At 34.0% G+C, this 25,375-nt stretch overlaps 1 protein-coding gene across 1 annotated transcript; it reads right to left on the minus strand.

The window, feature by feature from the left end:
• Window positions 1-504: 504 nt before the first annotated feature.
• Window positions 505-22,581, minus strand: LOC106111262. The gene is made up of 12 exons (XM_013293287.1): window positions 21,798-22,581; window positions 20,420-20,611; window positions 9,977-10,123; window positions 8,914-9,102; window positions 8,235-8,385; window positions 6,921-7,052; window positions 6,555-6,722; window positions 5,702-5,891; window positions 3,827-3,978; window positions 3,400-3,515; window positions 3,153-3,311; window positions 505-3,079 (listed from the first exon to the last, which is right to left on the minus strand). Exons 1-12 carry the CDS (start codon window positions 22,087-22,089, stop codon window positions 591-593), a joined length of 4,377 nt encoding a protein of 1,458 aa, XP_013148741.1. The 5' UTR covers window positions 22,090-22,581; the 3' UTR covers window positions 505-590.
• Between the last annotated feature and the right edge of the window lie 2,794 nt (window positions 22,582-25,375).

Below are 25,375 nucleotides of genomic sequence, written 5' to 3' on the forward strand. Positions count from 1 at the left end.
CAAAATATTAAAAGATATAGCCTATGTTACACACAGATAAATTACATTTCTAATGGTGAAAGAGTTTTTGAAATCGGCCCAGTAGTTTTTGAGTTATTTCCATGCATATAAAAATACAAATCTTTCCTCTTTACACTATTAGTATAAAAACGTTCATTAAAAGGAATTCTTGACACTTGAGTTCCTAAATCTATAGCCTACATGGCCTAATCCGCTAAGGGAGTGCCGTAGGCAAGAAACTGAACTGAACTATAAAAAAACAGGATAAACATAGTAAATGAAATGGAATATAAATGTGTTTATTTAATAAATGCATTACATAATCACCTTTAATAAATCTCTAGTCATAAATGTACAAAAAACGCTGACACCTTTGACTAAACTATCGCTCAACTGTCGATTGTCGATTGTTTCGCAACCAACTGTTTAGTTGCATAACTAAAAATCGAATACCTCCATACAAGCTCATAGGAAGCGAGACTAAACAGTTGTGCGATAGTTTAGTCAAGCGCTTATGAAAAAAAAAGTACAGATAACATTTTATATACTTGAGGAATATTAACAGTGCAGAATTTTTGTTTTGTAAAAGGTTATTTTAAATCAACTTTCTTTACAGTGCCAGTACTTGTCTCTGTGTCGTTAGAAGATCCTGAATTTGAATGTTCTAATTTTGTACTTGTTTCATTTTTAACACTGTCACTTTTACAACCCTTTAAAGTTTTGTTTAAAATTACAGTCGGATTGATTGTCTTTTTTTGTTTCACTTTAATAGCTTTTTCCATAGGCTTATTAATACTTTCACTACGTTGCTGAAGCTTGTTTAAACTAAAATTAGGTTTAATTTGTGCCGTTCTCTCTGTATCATTAATACCGGGTAGAAAGAAATCTGACACACAAATGTAATCTTCTTTAGGCATCACCTGTACTGTATTTAATTTCACAGGTACAATTTCAAGTCTTTTTTCGAATACTGTTTCTGGTCCTTTGGAATCTAATGTAACTGAATTGGTAGGTGATTCCACTCCTCCTACTAATTCTTGTATAAGTTTATCTTCAGCGAGGTCATCTAGAAATTCATCGTCGTCTTCAATATTTTCGTCTGAATATGTCGATGAGAATGATTTAACAGAACCAGTTGTGTGAGAATGGAAATCATCGGGTAACCTAACTCGTGGTACATTGGTGGATATTTCAACTTGACTATGAGAAGGTTGTATTAGAATTTTGTTATCAGAATTACTAGGAATATCACTAGAAGCTATAATTACTTTTGGGTATTCCCGTCTATGGTCAGCGTGTTCAATTATACCGTAAGTACTTTCGAAGGATTTTTTCGTAGTTTTAAGGTTATCGTAACATGATGAAAGGGATTCTATATTTTCATAATTTTGTGATGGTTTTGAATCACAATTTGTGTTTGATTTTATACCAAAAGAAGAGAAGGGCTTAGAATTTTGATATGCAAGTCGTCGTTCTAATGTTGTAGTACGAGGAGGTGGTTGCGGCGGTACTTTTGGTTTTTCAAAAACACTTTCTGAATTTCCTTGATAATTTCGAAACGTTTGCAGATTCGTAGGTTGTAATGATAGTCTTTTTTGTGCTTTCGGAAAATCTGGTAAGACTTTCGGGAAATTTCTTCTTTTTATAATCATTAGCGATTCCTCAGGTGATAACGGTTCTAAGTGAACTTCATCTTTTGAAGTAACGTTTATGTTGTTTCTAAACGTAACCGGAGGTAGAATATCAAGTATGTTAGATCCCAAATTCATTTTCTCCCTCATCAATAACTCGTAGTTTACATCTGTAACGGGATCAGACGACGAATGTTTATGTGATATTTTTAGCGGCGTTTCTTGTTTTAATGATAGTGTAACCACATTAGTAAAAGTCTTATTTTCGTTTTCCTTTCTTTCATCTTTGAAATCTCCTTCAGTTTTTGATCTTTGTAGTTTATTTTGTTTTGTATCATCCATCGTATAATCGAGTGATTTAGAAAATTCTATAGGTTCTTGTTTTAAAACAGAACTTGTCCTTGCGGCAGGAGTAGCGTCAATTGCTACAGAAACTTTTTTCGATTTGATACTTTCAGTTCCTTTACTTTTTAGTGAATCATTTGATTTTGCAGTATGTTTACTAACAGATGACTGTTTATTACTACCTATTGACGAGTGTGAACCTAACGCAGACGTAGACGTAGTTTTTTCTGAAGTTTTAGTTTTATCCGTACGGTAATTTTTGGACAACAAATTCTTCGTTGGGACATTGTCACCTATATTTAAACTATCTTTATTGTTCTTTTTGCCATCTGATAGTAATTCTTCAGATCTTGTGAATGGTATTCTAACATTTATGCTTTTACCAGTATCAAATTCCTCAGATTTTCTTAGAATATTCGGAGAACATCTATGCATAACTTCGTTGGTTATCCAATCTCTAACTTTAGTATTCGCGTCCAAAGTACTAGTAGACAAATGTCTTCTTAATTGAAATCTTTCACGGAAACCTCCAGAATCATCGGATTTCGGAGTTTTACAAGGTTCTGGTTTCTTTTTATTTTTCTTACTGTTTGTGCTGCCTCTCATTTTATTAAGACCAATAGTCTTGATAACGCTACAACTGTTTTTAAGCGTTTGAAGTGCACTTTTGTCGTCTTTGGAACACTTTTGTCCGATAACATCGACTTCACCAATATCAGCTCGAGAATGTCGAGTTGTTTCATATGTCCTTTCACGCAATCTAATTCTTCGCTTTTTGAAATACAACACGGCACATATTCCGACATTAACAGCTAAGAAAAGAATTCCCAATGTAACAATAAGAGTTACGGTCGCGCTGGAAGTTTTTACGGGCATGTTGTTTAATGTCGGCTTAGCGGTCGTCGAATAAGTATTGTGAGTGACTTTTTCCATTAGACCGGGTGGAATGGGCCTGGATGGCGTTTTTATTGACTGTATTTCTCGATATATCATATTCGTATCTGGTCTGTGTTCCGGCTGAGAAAACGGCCGTATTTTACCATAAGAAGTGGAATAGTACGGCGGATTACTTATTTGTGGTGACCATATTTTTCTTATTGGATCTGAAAAAAAGTAAAGTATTAAAATCAAAGGCTCACTTAAATTGGTTTTTAATTTCTAAAATTGTACTGATACCTATAATCCTATGGGTAGTTTTAGGTTTCGCTGTAGTAGGTTTCGGTGTGTACTCAAACAACGGGTCGATGACGTATCTTCTTGCTTTGTTGGGTAACGTTTCTAGCCAAAATTTGGTGAAGTTTTTTCTGTACGAACTGCTTATTGAAGGTGGAATGTCTGTAAATACATAACAAGAGGATACATGCAATTGAGAGAATAATTGTGGTATTTAGTAAAATTTCACGTACTTTAAAATGAAAATTACCTAGTTTTAAATACGGCTGCTGTGCTTCCGTGTACTCCGGCCATTCAACGTTATAATGCAACCATTGCTTTCGATCCAGAGAATAATATTCATTAACGCTCTGTGTGTTTGGTGATCTGTGTAATTAGAGACAGATCAGTTAGGTATTTAATTGAGAAATATAAATTAACTAGTTTTTGTCCGCGACTCCGTCTGCGTGGAATTAATAAAAACATGTAGCCTACATCTTCCATACTATACGGTCCGTTTAGCAGTTTAGGCTACAAACTCTAACAAATATCTACGCATCTAAACGTTCGCATTTATAACATTAATAAATAACCTTATTTGTTGCTTTCATTACTTTTTGCTCAAAATATTCTACTATTTATAATTCTACAAGTAACTACGTTATTTTTTTTTTTGCTAAACGTCTCTGAATATTTACCCGTTTTTAACAAAGTTGGTCCACAATCTCATAACAACCTCGCTAAGCAACTTCTCCTGCGGAGTGTACTCAGTGTGGAAATGTGAGTTGGCTCCTCCGAGCGGGATTCCCAGGACGTACGGCATTTCTTCTCCGTGAACGCTCTTGTTTAGCTGAAATATCATTTACAAAAGATAAGTTACTTTTACATCATAAAAATATACTTTATTGTCTATATTGTGTTGTTTATTAAAACAACATTAAACTCGACAAAATAAATATTGACTAAAAGAGGTCCTACAAATGACTATATAAGTATTGGTTTTATTCTTTTAAAATGAAAACACTATGTATGTATGTATGTATATTATATATGTCCTAATATGTTTATTTTCTTCATCGCACACACAAACGCACAAAAGCTTACACAACAATACACACAAGTGCAATGATGGCTTATATCTCAACTACCCCTGTATCATATACTTAATCTGAACTTAACTATGTAATAGTAATTAAGGGGCGGCTGAAAACCAGCGCGGTCTTCAGTGACAATTTGGAGACCGCATCAGCTGAGCCTTATCCTTTTGGTCAAGATTTTTTTTCATTAATATGTTTTGTGAATTTTGTTTTTTTTTGTGATTTTTTGGTCAAAAAATAATGTTTTATTTATTAATTTATTTAAAAATTAACTTTTAAATATGTTGAATTTAAAAAGTAATCTAAAAAAATCTAGCTTTTAATTTAAAACGGGCAAATGAAACAAAACAAGTAGGCATGATTAAATGTGGTGTAAATATTTGAAAAATATATTTCGAAATAAATATGAATTGCGGATATTTTCTACTAATGAAAGTATTCATAAATATTTTCAATAGATATAAATATTAATCAGGTTAATGGCGCTCTCGAGATGAACTGATTAATTCAAGTGGACTATAAACTGACGTGAAATTGATATTTTAATGACGAATTAATAAATATATGATTTACAAGTTTGAGCATCTTTTTTAATTTGTTCATTTAATGAGGTGAAAAGGTAACATGAAGTGAACTATCGACATTAAGTGGTAGGTTTTCTCACATTTTTTCTAAGTAGCTTTCACCCGCGATTCCGTCCGCGTGGAATAAAAAAACAAATATGAGTAGCCTATGTGTTCTTCAAGACTATCCTCTACGTCTATGCCAAATGTCATCTGAGATCCATTCAGCCGTTTAGGCTACAAATTTTAACAAACATCCATCCATCTAAACTTTCATATTTATAATATTAGTGTGCTTAAATTTACCTCTGTAAAGACGTGGAATGTCAAATACTTTGTAAAACAGATAATTATTTATGGTAGAAATAGAGACAATTACCCTTTAAATACCTTATCATAGAACCTTTTTTTTATAGGTAACTGATTACCAAACGGAGCGTCGGTGGCTCAGTGGTTTGAACACTTGACTTGTAATCTACAGGTCTTGGGTTCGAATCCCGCCGTACCAATGTGATTTTCGGTTTTACGAATTTTCATATGTACATAATTTACCCGACGTTCTTACGGTGAAGGAAAACATCGGCCAGCGTGGTTTACTATGGCCTAGTCACCCCGTATTAGGGTAGGCTCCGAGCCCCTCGGTGGGGACGTATAGTGAGCTGGTGATGATGATGATGATGATGATTATCAAAAATTTAATCTCCTTCATTTTAGAGCGTGCATCTTTGACTAAACTATCGCACAACTGTTTTGTCTCGTATACCTATGAGCTTATATGGAGGTACACTACTCGATGTTTAGTTGTGCAACTAAACAGTTGACTGCGAAACAATCGACAATCACAACAGTTTTCCGATTGTTTAGTCAAAATGCGTCCGTTCTTAATGCTGACAATATTAAAATAGTAACTTACCGCTGCGTATTCAGTACTTATTGAATTGTGTCCAAACACAAAGAAGTAGGATTGTCGATTAGCTTTGGATTGGTAATTCGCAAAACTGATCATAGGAGCTAAAGTTCTCGCGTCGCTGAACAAGTCCAGTATGACGTCACGGTTCCTGTCCACATTCCAGCGTTGCGGGTCCGCTTTTGACCTGGAATATCTACACGAAAGACGAAAATATACTTTTGATTTCAACTTACTTTGTCTTAATAATCATACTTTCAAACTAATATAAATGCGAAAGTTAAAAAGAAAGATGGATGGAGTTTGTAGTGTAAAAAGCTGAACGGATTTTGATGAAATTTGGTGTAGCTGTAGAGGATAGTCTGGAAGAACACATAACCTACTAACTTTTTTCTTTTAATTCCACGCGGACCGAGTCGCGGGTGTAATCTAGTTAGTAATAAATGTAATGATGCGAAGTGATTATTAATTCGTAGAATTAAAATTATTATGAAATAATAATTTTGAGTGCTGACCACATTTGAAAGTGTTTTGAATTGGTAGTAGTTTTTTTGAACGGGCAACCCCGAATAAATGTCATGGCGGCGAACAAAGATAGTCAGCTGTCATTAGACGGTCGAGCAATGCGCTTCTGTTGTGCGGACGTATAAAGTGAATTGGTGATTCTCTGTAAATCTTTGCAATCTGGTGCAGTTTTCACTAAATACTGAAGGGTTTCTGATGTTACGCAATTGTTATTTAATTATGTCCGACATATCCACACCCACAATGGAGGATAATTAACCTATTACCTCGTTGTCTATGATCTACCTTCGGAATTGAATTAAGCAATCCGCTCGTAATATAAAATACCACTTACTGTTTCAGTATATCTTTAACTGCATCTTCTTCAGCGCCTTCGAAAGTAACTTTCATGTATTTCTTTATAAAATCATCTCTTTGATTTTCTAAAATTCCAGAGTCTAATTCTATGACTCCAAAGTCATGGTAGCTCTCTAATTCCGTTACACCACTTAGTAACTGATATCTGAAAAAGTATATTTGGAATTATTGGATTATTTCTATTTCGAATTTAGAATGCCATTTAATTTTAATATTTAAATCTTTATACAAACATGCCATTATAATAACATTTTTAAACTAAGAGAAAACTTCTTGGTAAAATTAATTCCGACCGCTGCGTATTATTAAAATGAAACAACGAAGAAAAAGTAATAATTCTCACTTGCTTAGTAAATTGGGAAATGATTCCATTGTTTTCTCCGGCTCATTGGGCACGAAATATCCGGCGACGGTCGGACCGAGAGGCGTTTCGAATTCTCGAGCCAGGATTTGGACTTTCTTTATATCCGACAAACTGAAACAAAGTCTTGTCAAAGAAAACTATTCAAATATAATTCAACATTGGTGATGTGTATAACAAAAATAAATAGATGGAGCTGCACTCAGTCTACTTCCCAGCCAAGTTTGAACCAGCATTTTTTTTTTCGCTGGGAAAATGCCTTTACGCATCCCCCCCGTTGCCAGAGCGGGGATATGTGGGACTCGCCGGCCAAAAAGAACAGACGTGGCCGGAACACCCACTAAAAACCCAGCGGTGTTCCTCCTGTCCGCCGATGGCTGGGTCACGGGAACACTCAAGTTTGAACCAGCCCTAAGTTAAAAATACTTAGGACATGACACTGACGATTGGGTTGACTGTTTTCATCTTATAATTATTTCTCCTTAACTTTAAAGACTTCTAAATGAGATAGAGTAGAATATTTTTTTTCTCAGATACAATGAACAAATTATGTACATCCAAAATTTATACGTAGCTGTAATGTCTCACAAATCTTATCACAAAGGAAGGCGGAGTGTTCGGCTAATGCATAATTTATGTCGAGCTCTGATTCTTATAGTTACGTTACGATGTTACAAAGCATATTCTATCGAACTATAAAAACGAATATGATGAAATAAATGTTATATCTCTTTGATGAATACGGTGATTATTTGGACTTGTGTCAGGTCCAAAGATTCCCATCCTTATCCAAAGGTCTAAAGATTTACCAATGTGTTTGATATTCGGGTGTCATAAGTCCGTTTATTTGACATACTTAATTACATCGAAGAAAAACATAGTGATAATCTATATCTGTACTAATATTATAATAGGAAAGATTTATATTTAAATTTGTATTTGTTGCACATAAAAAGTACTGGGCCGATTTTAAAAATTCTTTCACCATTAGAAAGGTAATTTATCTGTGAGTAACATAGGCTATATTTTATTACTACTAATATTTAGGATCCATTAATAAATAGCGTATTTCTGGACACCGGTGTTAAAAATTCACTAAAATATACTTTTCTCGGATTATACTGCCTAAACCGTTAGAGGTATATAAAAATGATGTATGAAGGAATTGTAGATCTCGAATAGTTCTACAGATAAGTCCCCGATACCATATACCTATTTTTAACAATTTTCCTATAATAATTACTTTTTTGTTTGCAAAATGATTTAAAAACGATTTTAAGATAGTGTTGTACTTACGGTTTGTTCTGCAAGCAGTTCATCATGTGCTTGGAGGAGGGGTTGCAGCCGAGACCCTGCGCGACCTGCAGCGTGTACTGCGCGGGGTCGCGCGTCATCGCCCAGTCGGACAGCGCTGACCCCGACATCAGTATAGCTCGGTGGAACAATGCTGTTGGAGGAAACATTCTAATTATAGTATCATCATTATCACCAGCTAACTATACGTCCCCACTCGGTTCGGAGCCTATCGTATTTTATTTCATAACGGTTCCATCTGTCACCTTATTGGTGATAGTGGGATTAAAAGGTGTGACGTATGAAACTTTTTATTCTCACGTGGGGACAGAGCGGGGTGACGGTTGGGTATAATCCTAACTAGGTCGTAGTCAAACGCGCTGTGCCGTTGACTTCACGCGTATCTTTGAATTTCTTCGCCGATATGTGGAGGCATCACGATGTTTTCCTTCACCGTCAGTAATTATAACATACCGTTCTTTTGAAATGTGAACTATTCTATCAGCGTACTCATGTTAGTTGCAGTTGTGAATATTTAATTTTCACTGTTTGAAATTTGTTACATGAATACAAATGTCACAATTCGTTATTCATTCATACAGCTTAGATAACAAATGAAAGATTTGAAATAGTTATTGGAAGTAGCAGAAAGTAGCAGTTAACCAAGTATGAATCACAATACCGTTAGAGATGGGCGATAACATAAGGAAGTTGACGCAGGCGGCGCCGGTGCCGTGCCCCATCAGCGTGACGGATTCAGGGTCACCGCTCAGGTCCTCAATATTATCCTTGATCCACTTGAGCGCCGCCAGCTGGTCCAGCAAGCCGTTGTTGCCGTACTCGTGCTCTGTCAGACTTGGCTTTACAAAGCCTGGAAATGACTTAATATCACTCGTTGACATCAAGATAGATTTTTTAGAATTCTGTTAAAATAGTTATTAAAAGAATTGTAGTATCTCACAATATCAATGAGAAATTTTTATAACAAAAGAGGTTAAACGAGCGGAGGGAACATAGATGAAGTCAACGACACCTATGAACATTCGCAACACTAGGGGAACTAGATGCGTTGCCGGCATTTAAGAAAATGGAAAAATTTTACAGTGGTAGTGCCCGCTTTAAAATCTTAGCACTGCAGGCCCGGCACGCCCGGTGTAATACCACGACCACACAGAAGACCGGCGTGAAATGGAAGCAATTCCGTGATTCGTCTGATGAGTGTGGTGCCGGAGACCTAATTTAAGTCCTTTTCTTATAAGGCGAGGATGGGAAAGGGAAGTGGATTTGACAGTGGAGGAGATGCATAGGCAGGGGAAATATCCTCTTTATGTGCGTCTCCTCCTCCGTCGGATAAGGGTAGGCAAAGCATCTCCAATTGCGGATGTCTATGAGCAGCGGTCGTTTCGTCATTTTGGCGGATTCGAGTGGCCGCTTGCTCGTTTGCCACCTTATGTTATAAAAAAAATGGTAGGCTCGCTTCTAACGACCTTCTTCGACCCTAAGTCGACCTGGTTTTGAAAAGCCGCCGAGGACTGTTGGAATGTTTCAAAACTATACTTCTGAGTACGTATGATGTTTGAGATTGTCTGAGATGTCAAAGAATTTCATAAACACAACGAATAAGGTCACAGTAATATTGTTCTTGTTTAGGATACAAATTTGAGGACAACGATAATGCGTCTTTTATAGTTTTAGCATTCGAAGCTACGGTTATAATTTACGTTTATGATATACTTATTACTTACCTAGTATTCCAAGACGATAGTTGACAGTTATAACCATTATATTGCCGTATGCGGCCAATATTCTGCCGTCGTATGGGTTCCCCGAACTCCATTCAAATGAGTCGCCGTGTATGAACACCAGCACAGGAAATTTCTTTGATTTTTGTTCTGTAAAGGATATTAAGATTTTCATGTTAAAACAAAAGATATAAGTTTGGAAAGTCAAAAAACGTGTATATTCTAGCACATAAAAGTTTTTCTCGATATAAAATAAATTGTCCAAGTTAGGAACTAAGTAAATGAAAGTTAGATGATGTAAGTTTGCTCATGTAAGAGCTGAGTTGGCATAAGTCAAATAAATGGGGAGCCTCCATTACGGGCATCTATTACGGTCCCTCCATTTGGCCGGAAAACGTTTCTTATGAGGTAAATTTAGCGGCGAAGTAAATTGACCGCTATTTGTATCGGTTGCAAAGTGGAGAAGTTTCACAGACCGTCCGATAGTCGGAATGCTTGATGAACTTTGCTCCAATGTTTGTCTTCTATAAATATTTGATTATACGTTGGCGAACCTTAATAATGATTGAGATTGGTTAAACAATATCAACAAATTATGTCATTCAATCGTATTTAGGGATACCAAGTGAGTAAGCTTTGACCAGAAAACGAATTAAGGAAATCCATTGACTTGTTTATATTATTCACTTTTCAATAAAGACGTCGATATCAAAATAAAACCAGAATATGCACTCATAAAACCGTGGTAGCAGCCCTAATATTAAACTAGAGAAATACCGTAGTATTAAAATAAATATATTTTTTTTGTTCTCTGCTTTATTCTTTTTAATTATACTACAATATTATTAAAAAGAAACAAACACAAATATGTAATGTAATGAAGCCATTGTCTATAATTACACGACTTAAAAGGATTCCTTGCTAATGCATTTTGTGATTGTTTAGAGAAGATCAAAGCATGATCTGAATGAGATTCAACACTCGTAATTATAGTTCTTGTTTGATATAACAATGGTTCCCGACTAAATCTGCTTTGATTCAATTCAATTCATTCTTTATTGTTGTTTAGTACATTTTTGAAAATCAATATGCGTTTTAAATAAAAAGTTTCGGAATACATTAAAATGTTTTTCCCATACAAAACTTCGGGTAGAACATTATAGAAATTTTACGAACTTGATAAAAACATTGTTATTTTTTTAACCTTTTTAGGTTAAAATATGTGTATTGTACCAATACCAATACAATTTTGTAATAAAATTTTAAATAAACGAGAACCAAATGCAATACTTACGCCATCTATGATCTGTTCGAAGCTTTTGTTGAGTAGACAAATACCGTTTTCATGATGTATCTGTATGTCCATAGATGGCGGGTTTTATTTTAATAATCTTCCCTACATCTTAAAACATAGTCATAGCAGGCGGAGTATTTGGCATTTTTTAAATATCGTAGAGCATTTAAAATTTCCGAATAATTTAGAATAAAACATTTTTTTGGAAAATTGATCAAATAATATACTAATAATTCAATATGAACAAGATTACAAAAATGATTCGTTTTTCATGTAAGCGCCATCTGTTGATTAAAAAGAAACTATTGCAAATATTTTGTTCCAGATATTAGTTTTGCAACTAATTCTCAGAATTAACCAAAAGAGGTCGCTTTTTTAAAAAGTTTCAATATTTATTTAAAAAAAAACGGATTATTTATATCCAAAATTATTTAATAATTCGTTTATATTTGGCACCAAAACGTGGTACTAAATATATAACCCGTACCGGAAACATGTTTTAATAAAAACAAAAAGCTGGTTGGAATCCAATACTACGAAGACATATTTAAACTGATGATATTCATTGTAAACCCAAATTCCTATGATTTTATACACGTAATGAAACTCGTGGGATTAGTACGATTTTAATCTGTACTAATATTATAAAGAGGAAAGATTTGTATTGTTGTATGTATTGATTCACGTAAAAACTACTGGACCAATTTCAAAAATTCTTTCACCATCAGAGAGGTAATTTATCTGTGAGTAACATAGGCTATATTTTCTATAATTTTTTAATTTAACGCGGGCTAAGTCGCGAGCAACAGCTAGTGTTATATAATTTTGAAGATGTCGCGATCTAAATAATAAGGGTACCTTACCAAAAAGCTCGCACATTACTGGAATTAGAAATATGGAATTTTTAACAGAGATTTTGGTTACTATGTAAAGATTGAATTTACAAATTGGGATGCAAAGATTTGATATTCAACGGTTATGTTTATTTCTGTGTATGAAGTCATCTGATAATTTATTGGCAGCATATTGACATATATAAATGTTTTTAAAAAAATAAAACAAAGCGCAAATAGTGTAAGATCATTTGCTAGAAAAATAGATAATCGGTTCAATTATTTTTAAGATTACGTGCAATTTAATTTTAACTCATTCATATCCTATCTGACAGTCTATAGATAAATATTATTCATGAACTAATACGTATGTCTATTATATACGCATATATGTATGAATGTACCAATAAACGAAAATATACAAATATAATACATTAATCTTTATACAATGTTTTATTATTGCTCATTTAAATAATATCCGATTAAGTCACCAGATTTATTCTCTACTCCAGTATATAAACGTGGACAGTCGAGGTCCCAGCATATTCGAGGCCTATCTGTTCTCAACAGTGTAAAGATGGCAGTAACTGTAGTATTCCTCGCTATTGCGTTGGGACAAGGATTTTGCGATACCGTCGTAGGGGGAGATGACCAACTGTCTAATTTCAATTTAGATGATTTTAACGAGTATTACAAAACTGTTCCTAAAAAGGTAGAACCAACGAGAGATCCTTGTGAGTGGTGCAAGTTAGATAATAAAATAACACGAAACAACCGAAGCTATCAAAAATTAAGATCAATAAATGAGGATGTGGTGCGAGCCTTACTGCTAGATATGAGCTGTCGCAGGCAGAACGCTCCAGAAATACATTAACAACTGCAGCCGTCGACACTGACTACGTAAGCTTTGTAATTGCTAATATTTTAGACGCATTGTGTTTATTGTGAAATAAATTATTATTAATCGTTAATAGTATTTTATTCTACTGTCTATTATTCTAACTGTATTGAATTTCATGTTCAATACGCGCTATTTAAAATATGTGCTAAGTTTTCCCTTTAAAAACATTTGCATTTGTTAAAAGAACCAAAAAATCGTCTTAGAATTAATAAAATTAATGTGTTATTTAACTGCATAAGTCGTAACGATACAAGAGCAATAATTATTTACTTATAAATATGAAAGTAATAACGCGAACGAGCTGGAGGCATTTCCCAGGACTATTAAGACATTATTGCTCAACTTTGTTGCGATATCGCTACAGTTTATAACTTTATCCTGTACTTTTACCAAATTGTTGGAATTAAATAAAGCCAACGCTAAAGAATCTTATTAGACCAATGCTTTTGTAAATTATCTTAATTTATAGGGTTAACAAATTTTCCCTTACGAATTTTTCATTACGAATGTTCGTATGATATGAGATCAAGCAAAAACTTTTATTTTATATTACAAGGTGGCAAACGAGCAAGCGGCCACTTGAAACCGCCAAATTGGCGTAGCGACCGCCGCCCATAGACATCCGCAATTGCAGATGTGTTGCCTACCCTCAATCGACGGTGGAAGGAGACGCAAATAAAGAGGATATCTCCTCTTCCTATGCGTCTCCTCCACCGTCAAATCCACTTTTCCTTCCCATCCGTCCCTCTTAAGAAAAGAGTAGAATGGAAAAGGAACCAAAATTAGGCCTCCACCACCACACTCATCAGACGAAACGCGAAATTGCTCCCACTTCACGCCTGTTTTCTGTGTGGTCGAGGTATAACACCGGGCGAGTCGGTCCATTCGTGCGAAGATGTTAAAGCGGGCTCTACCACTGTTAAATTAAAAACTTTAATATAATCTTTGCTTTTGAGGATTATTGAGAAAAATAACTTTTAAGAAACCTTGAAAATTAAGGCAGATATAAAACTAAGTATTTCATTCCCTTACTAGTCAATAAAAGAATATTATTCTTACTTTCTTAATACAAAGTACGACGAATCAGGAGTTCTATTCTAAGTGAGAAATCCTGATCAGGGTCAAACAGATAAATCGTTTTATAACTTACAAGATAATGTTATAATTTACAGTTATTTACCTATTGATATAATAAAGCGTAAATCCACACTACTTTGTGGCGTAGGATGTCAGTAATCACAGCACATTTTTGAATTTCTTTAATAAAAAGCCCTACACTCCGACATGTTTTCAGCTATATATTTTCACGCTATTAAACTTAGTGGGTAAATTAATTGAAAAAAAAATACATGTGGGTAAGAGACCTTAAACTACAAGCTGCCAACATTAAGGAGGCAAGGTTATTATGGTTACCGTATCTGTAATTTGCAATTGACAAATGTAAACAATAAAATGAAGGTTTTATATTGTTTAAAGGTTTTGTATTTGTTATCATGCGGATGAACCCACGGGTATAACTAGTTAATAAAGTAAAGGTGTTTAACGTTCGATTAATGTAAACACGTGCACGTATCAGTAGTTGAAATTGAAAAAGTTTACGTTTTGTGAAAACAATAACAATTGAAAGGCACGCTTTGCCGATAGCTTTTATTGTAACTAAGCTTTTGTTCAAAGCTCCCATTGTACGCGGGCGGCTAAATAGAAAATTCGCTTCCATATACGATTTATGGCTAACTTCCGACCTACCTTTTGGATTCGATTCAACTTGCATGATATATTGAATTATTTTGTGCTACTGGAATAAATAATATTACATGTAAATAATATGAGGAGTTAATAGTGAAACGACAAATATAACCATTAAAACATACCAGTAATTTTATAACATTTATAATGGCTGGTGTTACGCAATGTTGTAAAATTTAAGTTTTAAATCTATACTATTATAATTAAACGTAAACACACACTTCTTTGTGGCCTAAGATATCAGCAATCACAGCATATTTTTGAATAATTCTTTTTTTAATTAAAAGCCCTACACTTACGTCATGCTTTAGGCTACATATTTTAACGCCATTAAACGTAGAAGGTAAATATTTGGATAAAAATCCTAATGTGGGAAAGAGACCATAAGTTGCTGCCAATATTAAGGAAGCAAGATTGCCATTTAGACATTTGCAATTCACAATTTGATACATGTAAACAATAAAATAGTTTTATGCTGATGAAATGGCACGAGAACAGCTCGTTAGAAAATAAAGTCAACGCCAACAGTTCATATAGTCCTTATAAGAGTCCTTACTCTACTTTAAATTTAATCCCTTTCCTTTTCCACCCTTTTCTTAAGAGGTAAGGATGGGAAGGAAAAGCGGATTTTGTGGAGGAAACAAATAGGAAGGGCAAATATCCTCTTTATGTGCGACTCCTCCGTCATTTAAGAGTAGTCCACGCATCTGCAATTGCGGATGTCAATAGCCAGCGGTCGCTTCGCCATTTCATCGGTTTCAGATGGCCGCTTGCTCGTTTGCCACTTTATAGTATAAAAAAAAACCTTAATACTAGATTTACTAGACTTTAGCCAACGATGCTGAGACACAGACTAGAATTATACACTATTAAGAAAATGTAAAATTTACGATGTAATTTATCTTAGTGGTAGTTAATATCTATCATCGTTTCATCGCTGGGAACAACTATAATATTTGATATATGTCATAAATATAGTAGTGTTAACGATTTCGGTGGCGCCAGCGCATAGATTCACATGTTACTGTAACTATTTATAAACGTTTCCGTCGCGGTCGTGTGTCCAAATTCTCAACACGAGCGAAAATAGATGTGTCGCTTTTAACACGTTTTGTAAGTGGTTTAATAAAGGAACACACGGCTATTTATCTTTAGAGAATTTAAATAACTTGACTATAGTCTAGCGGTTGTGTGGCCGTTTCGCTTTGAAGTATGCGTATCGAATCAGAATGGAAAAAAATATCTAGAAATTTTAAACTTTAACGACTTTGGTCGGCTTTTCTTTATGCATTTTTATTTTAATACTTTTATCCCGGTAATAATACATACCAAAGGGTTTTATAGATCGAAGGTAAAATGATTTTTAATAAACCAAGGCTATGTTTTTTGTAAGTCTTTAGCTTTAGGAAATTTTACCTGCAAATCTGTGAATTATTTCCAGAATTATCACATCTGCCAACTGACACTAATAATGCGGTGGACGTGCCCTCATTCTCTAGAAGTCGTTTGCCCACACGTGGGTGTGGAATTCGCTTTACTTTATTTAATTAAAAAACTCATAATAGAATAAATTTTCTTATTTGAATACTATTAAAATTACGCTAACCTAAAGCCTCATTATAAGATAGATAAATATATCGTGATCTGTTTCTTATTTTTTTTATATCTTCATCATATCTGCTATAAAGTCGTAAATTGAATTGGAATGCACAGAGTTAACATGTTCATACGTATTTCGTGTACTTTAAGTTTCGCTTCGGCTTCGCTTTCGCTGTGTACAACAAGCGTTACTCTAAATATATACAAAGCGTACTGTCAATTAGTTCAATCTCAATTCTCCGTTTAAATAACGATGTAGAGCAGTTGGCGGTAAAATAGCAACTTTGACATGCGCTGTTTGTAATTAATGGTACCAGATGGTATTCAGATATACCTACGTAGTGAACCAAATATTAACGTCATTTCACAAAAAGTACATGTATATTAATATTATGGAGTAATACTAAGAGGAAAGATTTGTATATATGTATGTATTGAAATAAAACAAATACTATTGCGTCGATTTTAAAGGTAATTTATCTGTGAGTAACATAGGCTGTATTTTTTATTATTACGCGGACGAAATCACAAGCAACAGCTAGTGTTAAATAGATTTATATGTTTAAATTGTTGTTTCCTATTGGATTGATTAGTAGATTAATCCACCAGTCACTTATAAATTTTATAAAAAAGACAGGGTATCTTTCGAAGATTCCCCCGATACCCGAAAAAAAGGTGGATCTGTCAAAGGAGAAACTACCTTTGTTATCAACTAACTCAAAAACGGTTAAACTTTTCTGCAATTAGCACAGATAATGTAAATATCTGTTATGGGGATGGACAAGGTGTAACTTAGTAATGTTTTTTAAACCATTAAGTAGAATTTGCAGGCAAGAATAATTAAGTTAAATAGGTCGAAATAATAGCATAAGTAATCTCAATATACGAGTAACGAAGATAGATAAGTATATTTAGACACCTGACTGAAAGAGTTTTGTTCCATAATATTTAAGCTAAAACATGAAAGTTGTACTTCATTACAAAGTTGGATTGGCTGTTTAGATAAAATAATGAACGTTCAGAATTCTCCAAGTTTACATCAAGTTGGACAGTACAACTTTCTTTAGGTCTTTACGTTTTTCTTCATATTTCTTTTAGATAACATTTAATATTTTAGGAAAGTATTAACTGCAACATTACTTAATTTTTTACGTTTTTTAAGACTAGCTGTTGCTCGCGACTTCGTCCGCTTAAAATAAAAAGAAGATAAAAAGTATAGCCTATGTACTATGTACTCATTGATAACGTAGTTTTTTGAGTTATATCAATACATACAAAAGTACTTAGAATCGATGTCACTTTTAGTAAACACAAAAAACCAATAGTTGCTTTTTAAGTATTGAATCTATCTTTATCCGATTAAAAATTTTAAGGGCCTGTCCCACCAATAGCTGATAGAGGCTCGGACAGCTTAAAAATGACGTCACTGTCAGATCAGGGAACCAAATTCGATATTTCCATCACATGTTTTACACATTGGTTTGTTATTACAATTGCTATGGTTATTAAGCTTATTTTATTACTAGTGTACAGCGACCTCCGACTATCTACGCTCCCTTTTACATCATGGGAAGGGGGGTGGCTGAAAACCAGCTCGACACTGGATCTCAACCAGTATCGGCTAAGCTGAGCCTTCCCCTTTTGCCATCTGTTACAATTTTTTTACGTATGTTTTTTTTTATTTTGTACAACTCTGTGTGTATCCTTGGATGGCAATAAAGAGGTTTTTATTTATTTTATTTGTTTATTATTTATTAGACAATTTACAATTTGTGGGGACAAGCCCTAAGAATCTGTCCTCTTATTTAGTAAGAAACAAACATACTTCATCTACTAATATATTAATGAAACTTTATAAACAACTAATAAATGTTTTGTGGTAAAACGTTTCATTTAATAACGCCAAAGTTTTCTAGTCCGATACTAATTTTAGATTTAGGGATCATGGTTCGTTGTTGACAGTCGTTGGCATGTGTACTACAGTTTGGTGACAGGCTTAAAAAATCATATAAATATCTAGCATCTCTGGTGAAAATGTTCTTTAAGTATTTCTGAACTAAATTGCCATACGGATTAGTAGTCTATGACGTCATTTTCTCTTTATAGTAGTACTAAAGGCCTGTCCCACTAAATTGCAAATTCTCTGATAACAATCCAACGTGTATAATATGTGATGAAATATCGGATTTTGTTACCTTAGCTGACAGTGACGTCATTTTAAGGCATGTATCAGCTAGTTGTGGGACAGGCTTTTAGTCTTTTGTTTTAAGGATTTTGTTTATTACATTGCCTGACACTATCATTTGGATTACCAGAGCAGTTTTGAATGAATGTATTTTATTCTTATCAGGATAAAAGATAATTCGATGTTTTGTTTTGGAACTAAAGTAATTATTTTAAAAGTAATGAATCCTACGGGAGCCGTCACTATTTTCGGGATAAAAATTAACCTCTGTGACTATGCTCTATGTCTGTGCCAAATTTCATTGAGATCCGTTCAGCGGTTAAGGCAACAAACATCCATCCACCTAAACTTTCGCATATTAGTAAGATGTCAGAATTGAGGATTTTCTGAAAGTTTTCTGTTCCAAATATAACAATAATTTCTAATGAAGACTAAAATGCTATAGAAATCTAGTAAATGTTCTTAATTCAGGATTCGGAAATTTAAGAATATCTTAAGTATCCAGGCTACGAAGCAATTTAAGAAAGGTTCTTTAATAAAACTGAGGTGAAAGAAAATAATTCACTTCATACCTTATTTACAGCATAAATATTTATTCTATTTTAAGAAATAGAGTTTCGGTGGAACAACAGAAAGATTGATTGGCGTGTATTTACTCTAGAAATTGGGTTGCCGGATCCATCGCACTGTTTTTTATAGCTTTGTTTGTCCAATACAAAAAACATTAGCGATGCCAGGAATGGTTGAAATATTTGCATCTAAATTAAAAAAGGTAAACAAATAAACAACAAGAAAGATTTATTGATAAAATTTAATTTGTTATACCTTTTGTTTTTGCTTGTTACTAACGAGTGTGTAGGGATTTTTTTTATTATTTGAATATCTTTTTATCAATGCATTAATTGTTGCTCGCGAGTTCGTCCCCGTGAAATTAAAAAAAAATAGTAAAATGTACTCACAGATAAATTACCTTTCTAACGGTGAAAGAATTTTTATAATCTGCCTAGTAGTTTTTCAATTGTTTCAATACATATAAAAATACAAATCTTACTTCTTTGTAACTTTAGTGTAGATATAGATGACAAGCTATACTAAAACTGTCAGTAATATAAATTTTACTTAAAAGTACGTTGATAATTTTATTTCCCTCACGTCTTTGTGGTAATAAAATATCATACATTTTGTTGAAATAAAAATGAAGCGTAGCATTTTTAAATAAGTTTCATTCGTTGCGAATTTATGCAAATTTTTCACCAGAACATGGCTTATTAGGATGCTTGAATTTCAAGCAAATGTACGAGACGTTTTAATAGAGCGAGTGACTTGCATGTAGCATTTATTTTCACCAAATGACCTACTTCGGAATGTTTGACGAGCCTTCAGTGTGAGCTGCATTTACTTACTAACGTTTTGAAACAACATGAAAATGCAATGTAGTAATTCTACAGATATATTAATAAAGCTTAACAAACTTTAACTTAATTTAAACTGGTATAAGTAGGTTGTAGAACCTGGTATTTAGTGCACTACATAACAAAGATAGAAGACCAAGAAAATAATGGATAGCTTATGTTAAAGATATCCGTAAGAAGTACGTGAATTAAAATATGACATCTAACTTAACATTATAAAAGCGAAAGTTTAGATGGATGGATATATGCTTGTTAGAGTTTGTAGCCTCTATGAAATTTAGCATAGACGTAGAGGATAGTCTGGAAGAACACATAGGCAAATCACTTCTGTTTTTTTTTAATTCCACGCGGACGAAGTCGCGGGCGAAAGTTAGTCTGATCTAAATTTGATAAAATGTGAATACAGTAGAAAAAACGTTATTAAGATGGCTAGAAAACAACTTTTTGGTTAATAAATATTTAAAAAAAACGCTTACCTCTATACGGAACATAAATATTCAAATACAAACAGTCTTCTGATTCCTCTTTCAGGAATTGCTTCAATTTGTTCATGTAGTTCTGTCTTCCTAGTGACGGAGGATCTCCTTTTTTTATCACTGGCAATGATTGAGGACATACTGGCGCGAAACGAGTGGCCATTTTTACACCTGACCAGGGCGGCGCACTTACTGCAACAAAATTTATGACACTGTAATTCTTACCTTATTACTGTGCTAATAAAGATCATATTTGAATAGCAGAACTTTCTGTAGTAAAGAAACCAACAGATTAACTCAAGGCAGACTTCTCTGGTCGCTAGATATACACTAAAGTATGCACGATGAAGCTCAATAGAAGTTTCTAATAAAAACAATATAAATGACTAACGTTTGTATTTATTTTGAATTATTAAATAATAATAATAAAGTTTTAATAATCATTATAATCCTTGTAAAGTATGTTATGGTTAATCATGTGTTTATGAAATTACAAGAAGTAAAATGCACCTGCTTTTTATAATATGAATATACTAATAATATATACAAAGGTTATTGTTATAGCATCGTGGCCGTGAAATTGAAAATCTTCAATAGCATTTTTTTCAGTTGTTACTCCTAAAAGTGTTATGAAAGTAAATATTTCTTTCAAAGTCTCATTAATTTTTTAATGTTATACAATTTTGTGAAAAACAAAGTCTATTTCACACAAAAAATCAGGCGTATTTTACAATTCCAATGCCATTATTATTCAGAGGTCTGAGTTTACTTTTCATCTGTATGTTAATTTTTTTTTGGTGTCTAGTCCAAACGACTTTTACTAAATATACTTTCATTATTTTAAGCATTATTAAATGTTTAATTCTTTACCCTTTATTTCTTAAACGTGCTGAAGAATATTGTACTCGGTTGCTTCTTATTTACTTAGGATTTTTTATTTTGTATTCTAATGGTTTCATTAATGTTGCAGTACGTGTTGGTGAACTGAACTTTTATTGTGTTTTTATTTGGTTTCAATTTTATTGAATTTCCATGTAACTACAAAGCAAATATGAAGCAAAGCCTCTACGAAATAAAACGGAGTGTGAGTGCTCGTGACACTGTTATTTTTTTTAATTTCCCAGGTGGCAAATAAGCAAACAGTCACCTGAATTCACAAAATTGGAGAAGCAAGTGCACGAGCACGTAGACATCCGCAATTGCAGATCCGTTGCCTACTCTTAACAGAAGGTGGAGACACGCATAAAGAGGATATCACGCGTGCTACTATCTGTCCTTCTCCATCAAATCTATATTGGATTTTGAACAATTGGTCTCACTTCATAACTTCTGTGATGATAATATTTTTGAATGTTTATAAGTATATTTAATAAGTTACCTGGAGGCATGAACCTTAAGGATCCAACCGGAGCAGCGGCATAGGGTATACCTAAGAACATTTCCACTTGCTGCAGATCGTACTGCCGGCCCGGTTTCACTATCAGTCCACGCAGTGCTCCTTGCCGCAGGTGATATTCTCTTGTCAACCTCTTCTCCTCATTCGCGAAGTTTCTCGTGTTGTCGTATACCTTTGCATCGCCTTCGTTCACCATCGGCAGTATGAAAGAGACAGCAACAAAAATAAACATACTGTGGTGCATAAATGGTGTCGCGTGCCGGGTCGAAGCCATTTTGTTTATGTCCGTCGAATTGCTCGCTTTTCAGTCCACGGTCTCAGAATAGTATGGATTTTATTGTTTCGTTTTGCTCTTTGGTTTTATTGCCGTTGGACGTGGACGTGAGTCACGCTTGATCCTTACACGACATTCGGGAAATATTCCGGAGTGAAATTTTCGTAATGACTATAAATTGTTTATGTTTGAAATAGATTTTTACAAAATGTCCAGATCAATTTTAATACTGCTAAAATCTATAATACAGTTTTGTTTTTCTTTGTACTTTTAATTCACGTGCACGTGCGTTTTCACTAAAAATATTCAAATCACAGTTCAAAAAATCATTTAACACAATCAAAGCAATCAACACTTTCATAATCCAACAAACACATTTCTAGCACACCTTCGAACTGCACTTAAACTGAGAATTATTGTCTCAATTCCGATCACTTTTATGTAATCTATGAAAAATTTTTTCATCACGCATATTTTTGTTATGAGACCGGGCTACACTGATCACTATACGCAACCTAAACGGCGCGCGCGCGACTGGACCGATTCCAAACTGTCGCACCCATCTAGTACCGAAATATTACAGATTGCGAAGCAGAGGGGAGAACATAACAGAGATACTGTAAAACTAACAGTCGAACACTTCACATAGGCTTGTAAATTATACGATTTAATTCGTTACTGTTCTATGTTCTGTTACAACTACAGATGTCTCAATTATGTTTTTAATTTTGAATGTTTTCAATGATCTCATTGGTGTATTATTTTCAGCGTTTAAATCAGAGATGATCTGTTCGTGTTTATTGCTGTCTATTCACTATTAGCTTTATTTTCATTTGTCATAGAGAAGAAAGAATATTTTGAGTGATATACTTGAAAACATTCGAAATACAAATCTTATAAGCGTTTGGAAGAGATAGAATGGTATTTGAAGTATTGAAGATAAGTGGAGTAAAAATCAAAAGGGAACAACATATTAATCCATAACTTTAAAAGCAAAAGCCTTTTGAACAAAGTCCGATTTCGGTTAATGGTTTTTATTCAACCGATAATAAAAATCATTTCCTTAAAATTACGTACAAAATTAACTAACACATTCAAATCGAATGTAGTAAATGTTTATGAGCAGTTTGCAGTATTTATAAAGCTAAACCGAGAAATAGTTTTGCGTCGACTGCAAATCCAACTGAGCAGTTCTGCATAGCTACGAATTTAAAAGCGGTTACTTTACATAAAATTACCATTGCACGGTGACAAGTAGTAAGATGTGGATATATTTTCTGCACGTATTGGTTTTTTGTATATAGTGTCAAATTTTTTTTTTTTCAAACCTTACTTCACTATCTTATCTAGCACCTCAATTGTCAAGCTTCCAGTTTTATATCGTGTGATTCCTAACGTGTATTGTGATATATTGGACTTTTATTTGTTTATTAATAGTTTGTACAATTATCTCAAGACTAATCACCGAACAGCATCTCACGTGCATTCGTTTTCGGGCACGCGCACTTATCCGGGCTGTTATTTCTGTCCGCGCCACGTGCTCGCGGCCCGCGCGGTAAACATCCGGACGATGCCGAGGAAGCTCTCCACTCTAAATTATCTCGTTAACTATTATGATAATCGTAGCTTCCAGTGTGTTGATTTTAAATAAATTATAACATACAGCAGCATTAAACTATACAGCAATTTAATATAAGACAACTCAAGGGACCAACTGCGAGCTGTATGTTTCAATCTATATAGGAAATTGATGCTATATCAGCTACCCGAAAATTTATTGAATAAATTCCTAAGCCTAATGAGCGTGTTTAGAACTAGAGTAAAAATGGCCCCCCAAAACTGTCAACGCTTATTAGACTAGCGTCACAAAAATAAGGTTGGCGGTTGACAAGCTGTCAGTACTTTCGTTTTAATTTTGGAGAGCTTAAATTCTAAATATACCATTGTGAAATGTAACGTTCTCTGTTATAGAGTTGTATTCTTCAAAACTCACCGCATAAACAAAAGAACGCGATCTTTTGTTGAAAACAACATCTTGAATACTTTCTGTGTAACTTCTAAAAAGTGACTTCGACTTTATTTACATTTCTTTAACTTTATCATAAAGGAACAGACATTTATTTGTCTCAAATTAACTTAATGACTATCGCTTTTTCTAATTATTGTGCATTTTATCAAGTTCTGATTCTACTGAAAAATAACTTTCAGAACATAGGTCATGTAAATTTTATGTACAAAATAAGAAATGAACAATTGGTCTAAATTCCAGTGCGCCGCGATTCCAAGTAATCCGTCGCAGTAACGAGTTCCTCTTGTTGCTCTTGGTTGAATCTAGAGAGGGGAAAATAAAGGCAGTGTTGCACTAAAATTGTATTGAAATAAGAGGTTTTAAAATATGAATTACCCTTCTGTGATACTTGCGCCGGACGAACTGTTAATCCTTCACAATTTTACAGAAAACATCACCGTTGAAGGCAGTGTTGAACAAAATTTTGGGAATGAAACAATTAGATTGGAAAATGTTGGGTTTGAATTCCATAAGTAATCTTATATGGTAATGTCAATGGCTACAAAGTTAAAGGAAGGGCGAAGAAAGTATGGATGGATTTTGTGAAAGAGGATATGCTTAAGAAGTCTTGAGATATGATAGCTGATATAGAAGTATGGAAAGTTGAACATACTGTGCCCACTCTCTTTAAAGGACAAGGGCAGGTTATAGATAATGATGAAGTAATCTCAAATTCTTTATATTTCTACATAGTTGATATTTCTACATCTTTGTATCTGATAGACAAATGGCAAACGATTCGAAGCGATACGAGGCGCCTAAAGCCTCGGAAAAACATCGTAACTCTAACCGTTAACAAGGGCCTGTGTGCACAGCGCTCTAACTCTGAGTGTACTTTTTGCAATCGATACCTCTGGAACAGAGCAGCTGTGCCATCTAAACCCGATGCGCGGATGCCGCGTCTTTTTGCTCGCAATCGTGTGGATGGCGTTTATTTTTGGAATGACGCGAGTTATCCTTTTTAGTCGTGTGTTTTCAGTTTATTAAATGTATAGCTGTATCATGAACTGCGTCTTGGATTTTATTTATAAACAACGTAGCTCTCAAAGATTAGTCTTTGCGAGTTACACACAAGTACTTTGATTAAAGAAATGTTTTCTTGGCATATTAGATGTTATAGATTTTTATTCTCCTTAAGGACATTTGCTATTTTTAGAGGGTAATGTAAGATCTCTGGACGGGACTGTTGCAGTCATAAAATTTGGTATTCAAATAGCA

This window comes from Papilio polytes, unplaced genomic scaffold, assembly GCF_000836215.1.
Source record: "Papilio polytes unplaced genomic scaffold, Ppol_1.0 DF824180.1, whole genome shotgun sequence".
NCBI lineage: Eukaryota > Metazoa > Arthropoda > Insecta > Lepidoptera > Papilionidae > Papilio > Papilio polytes.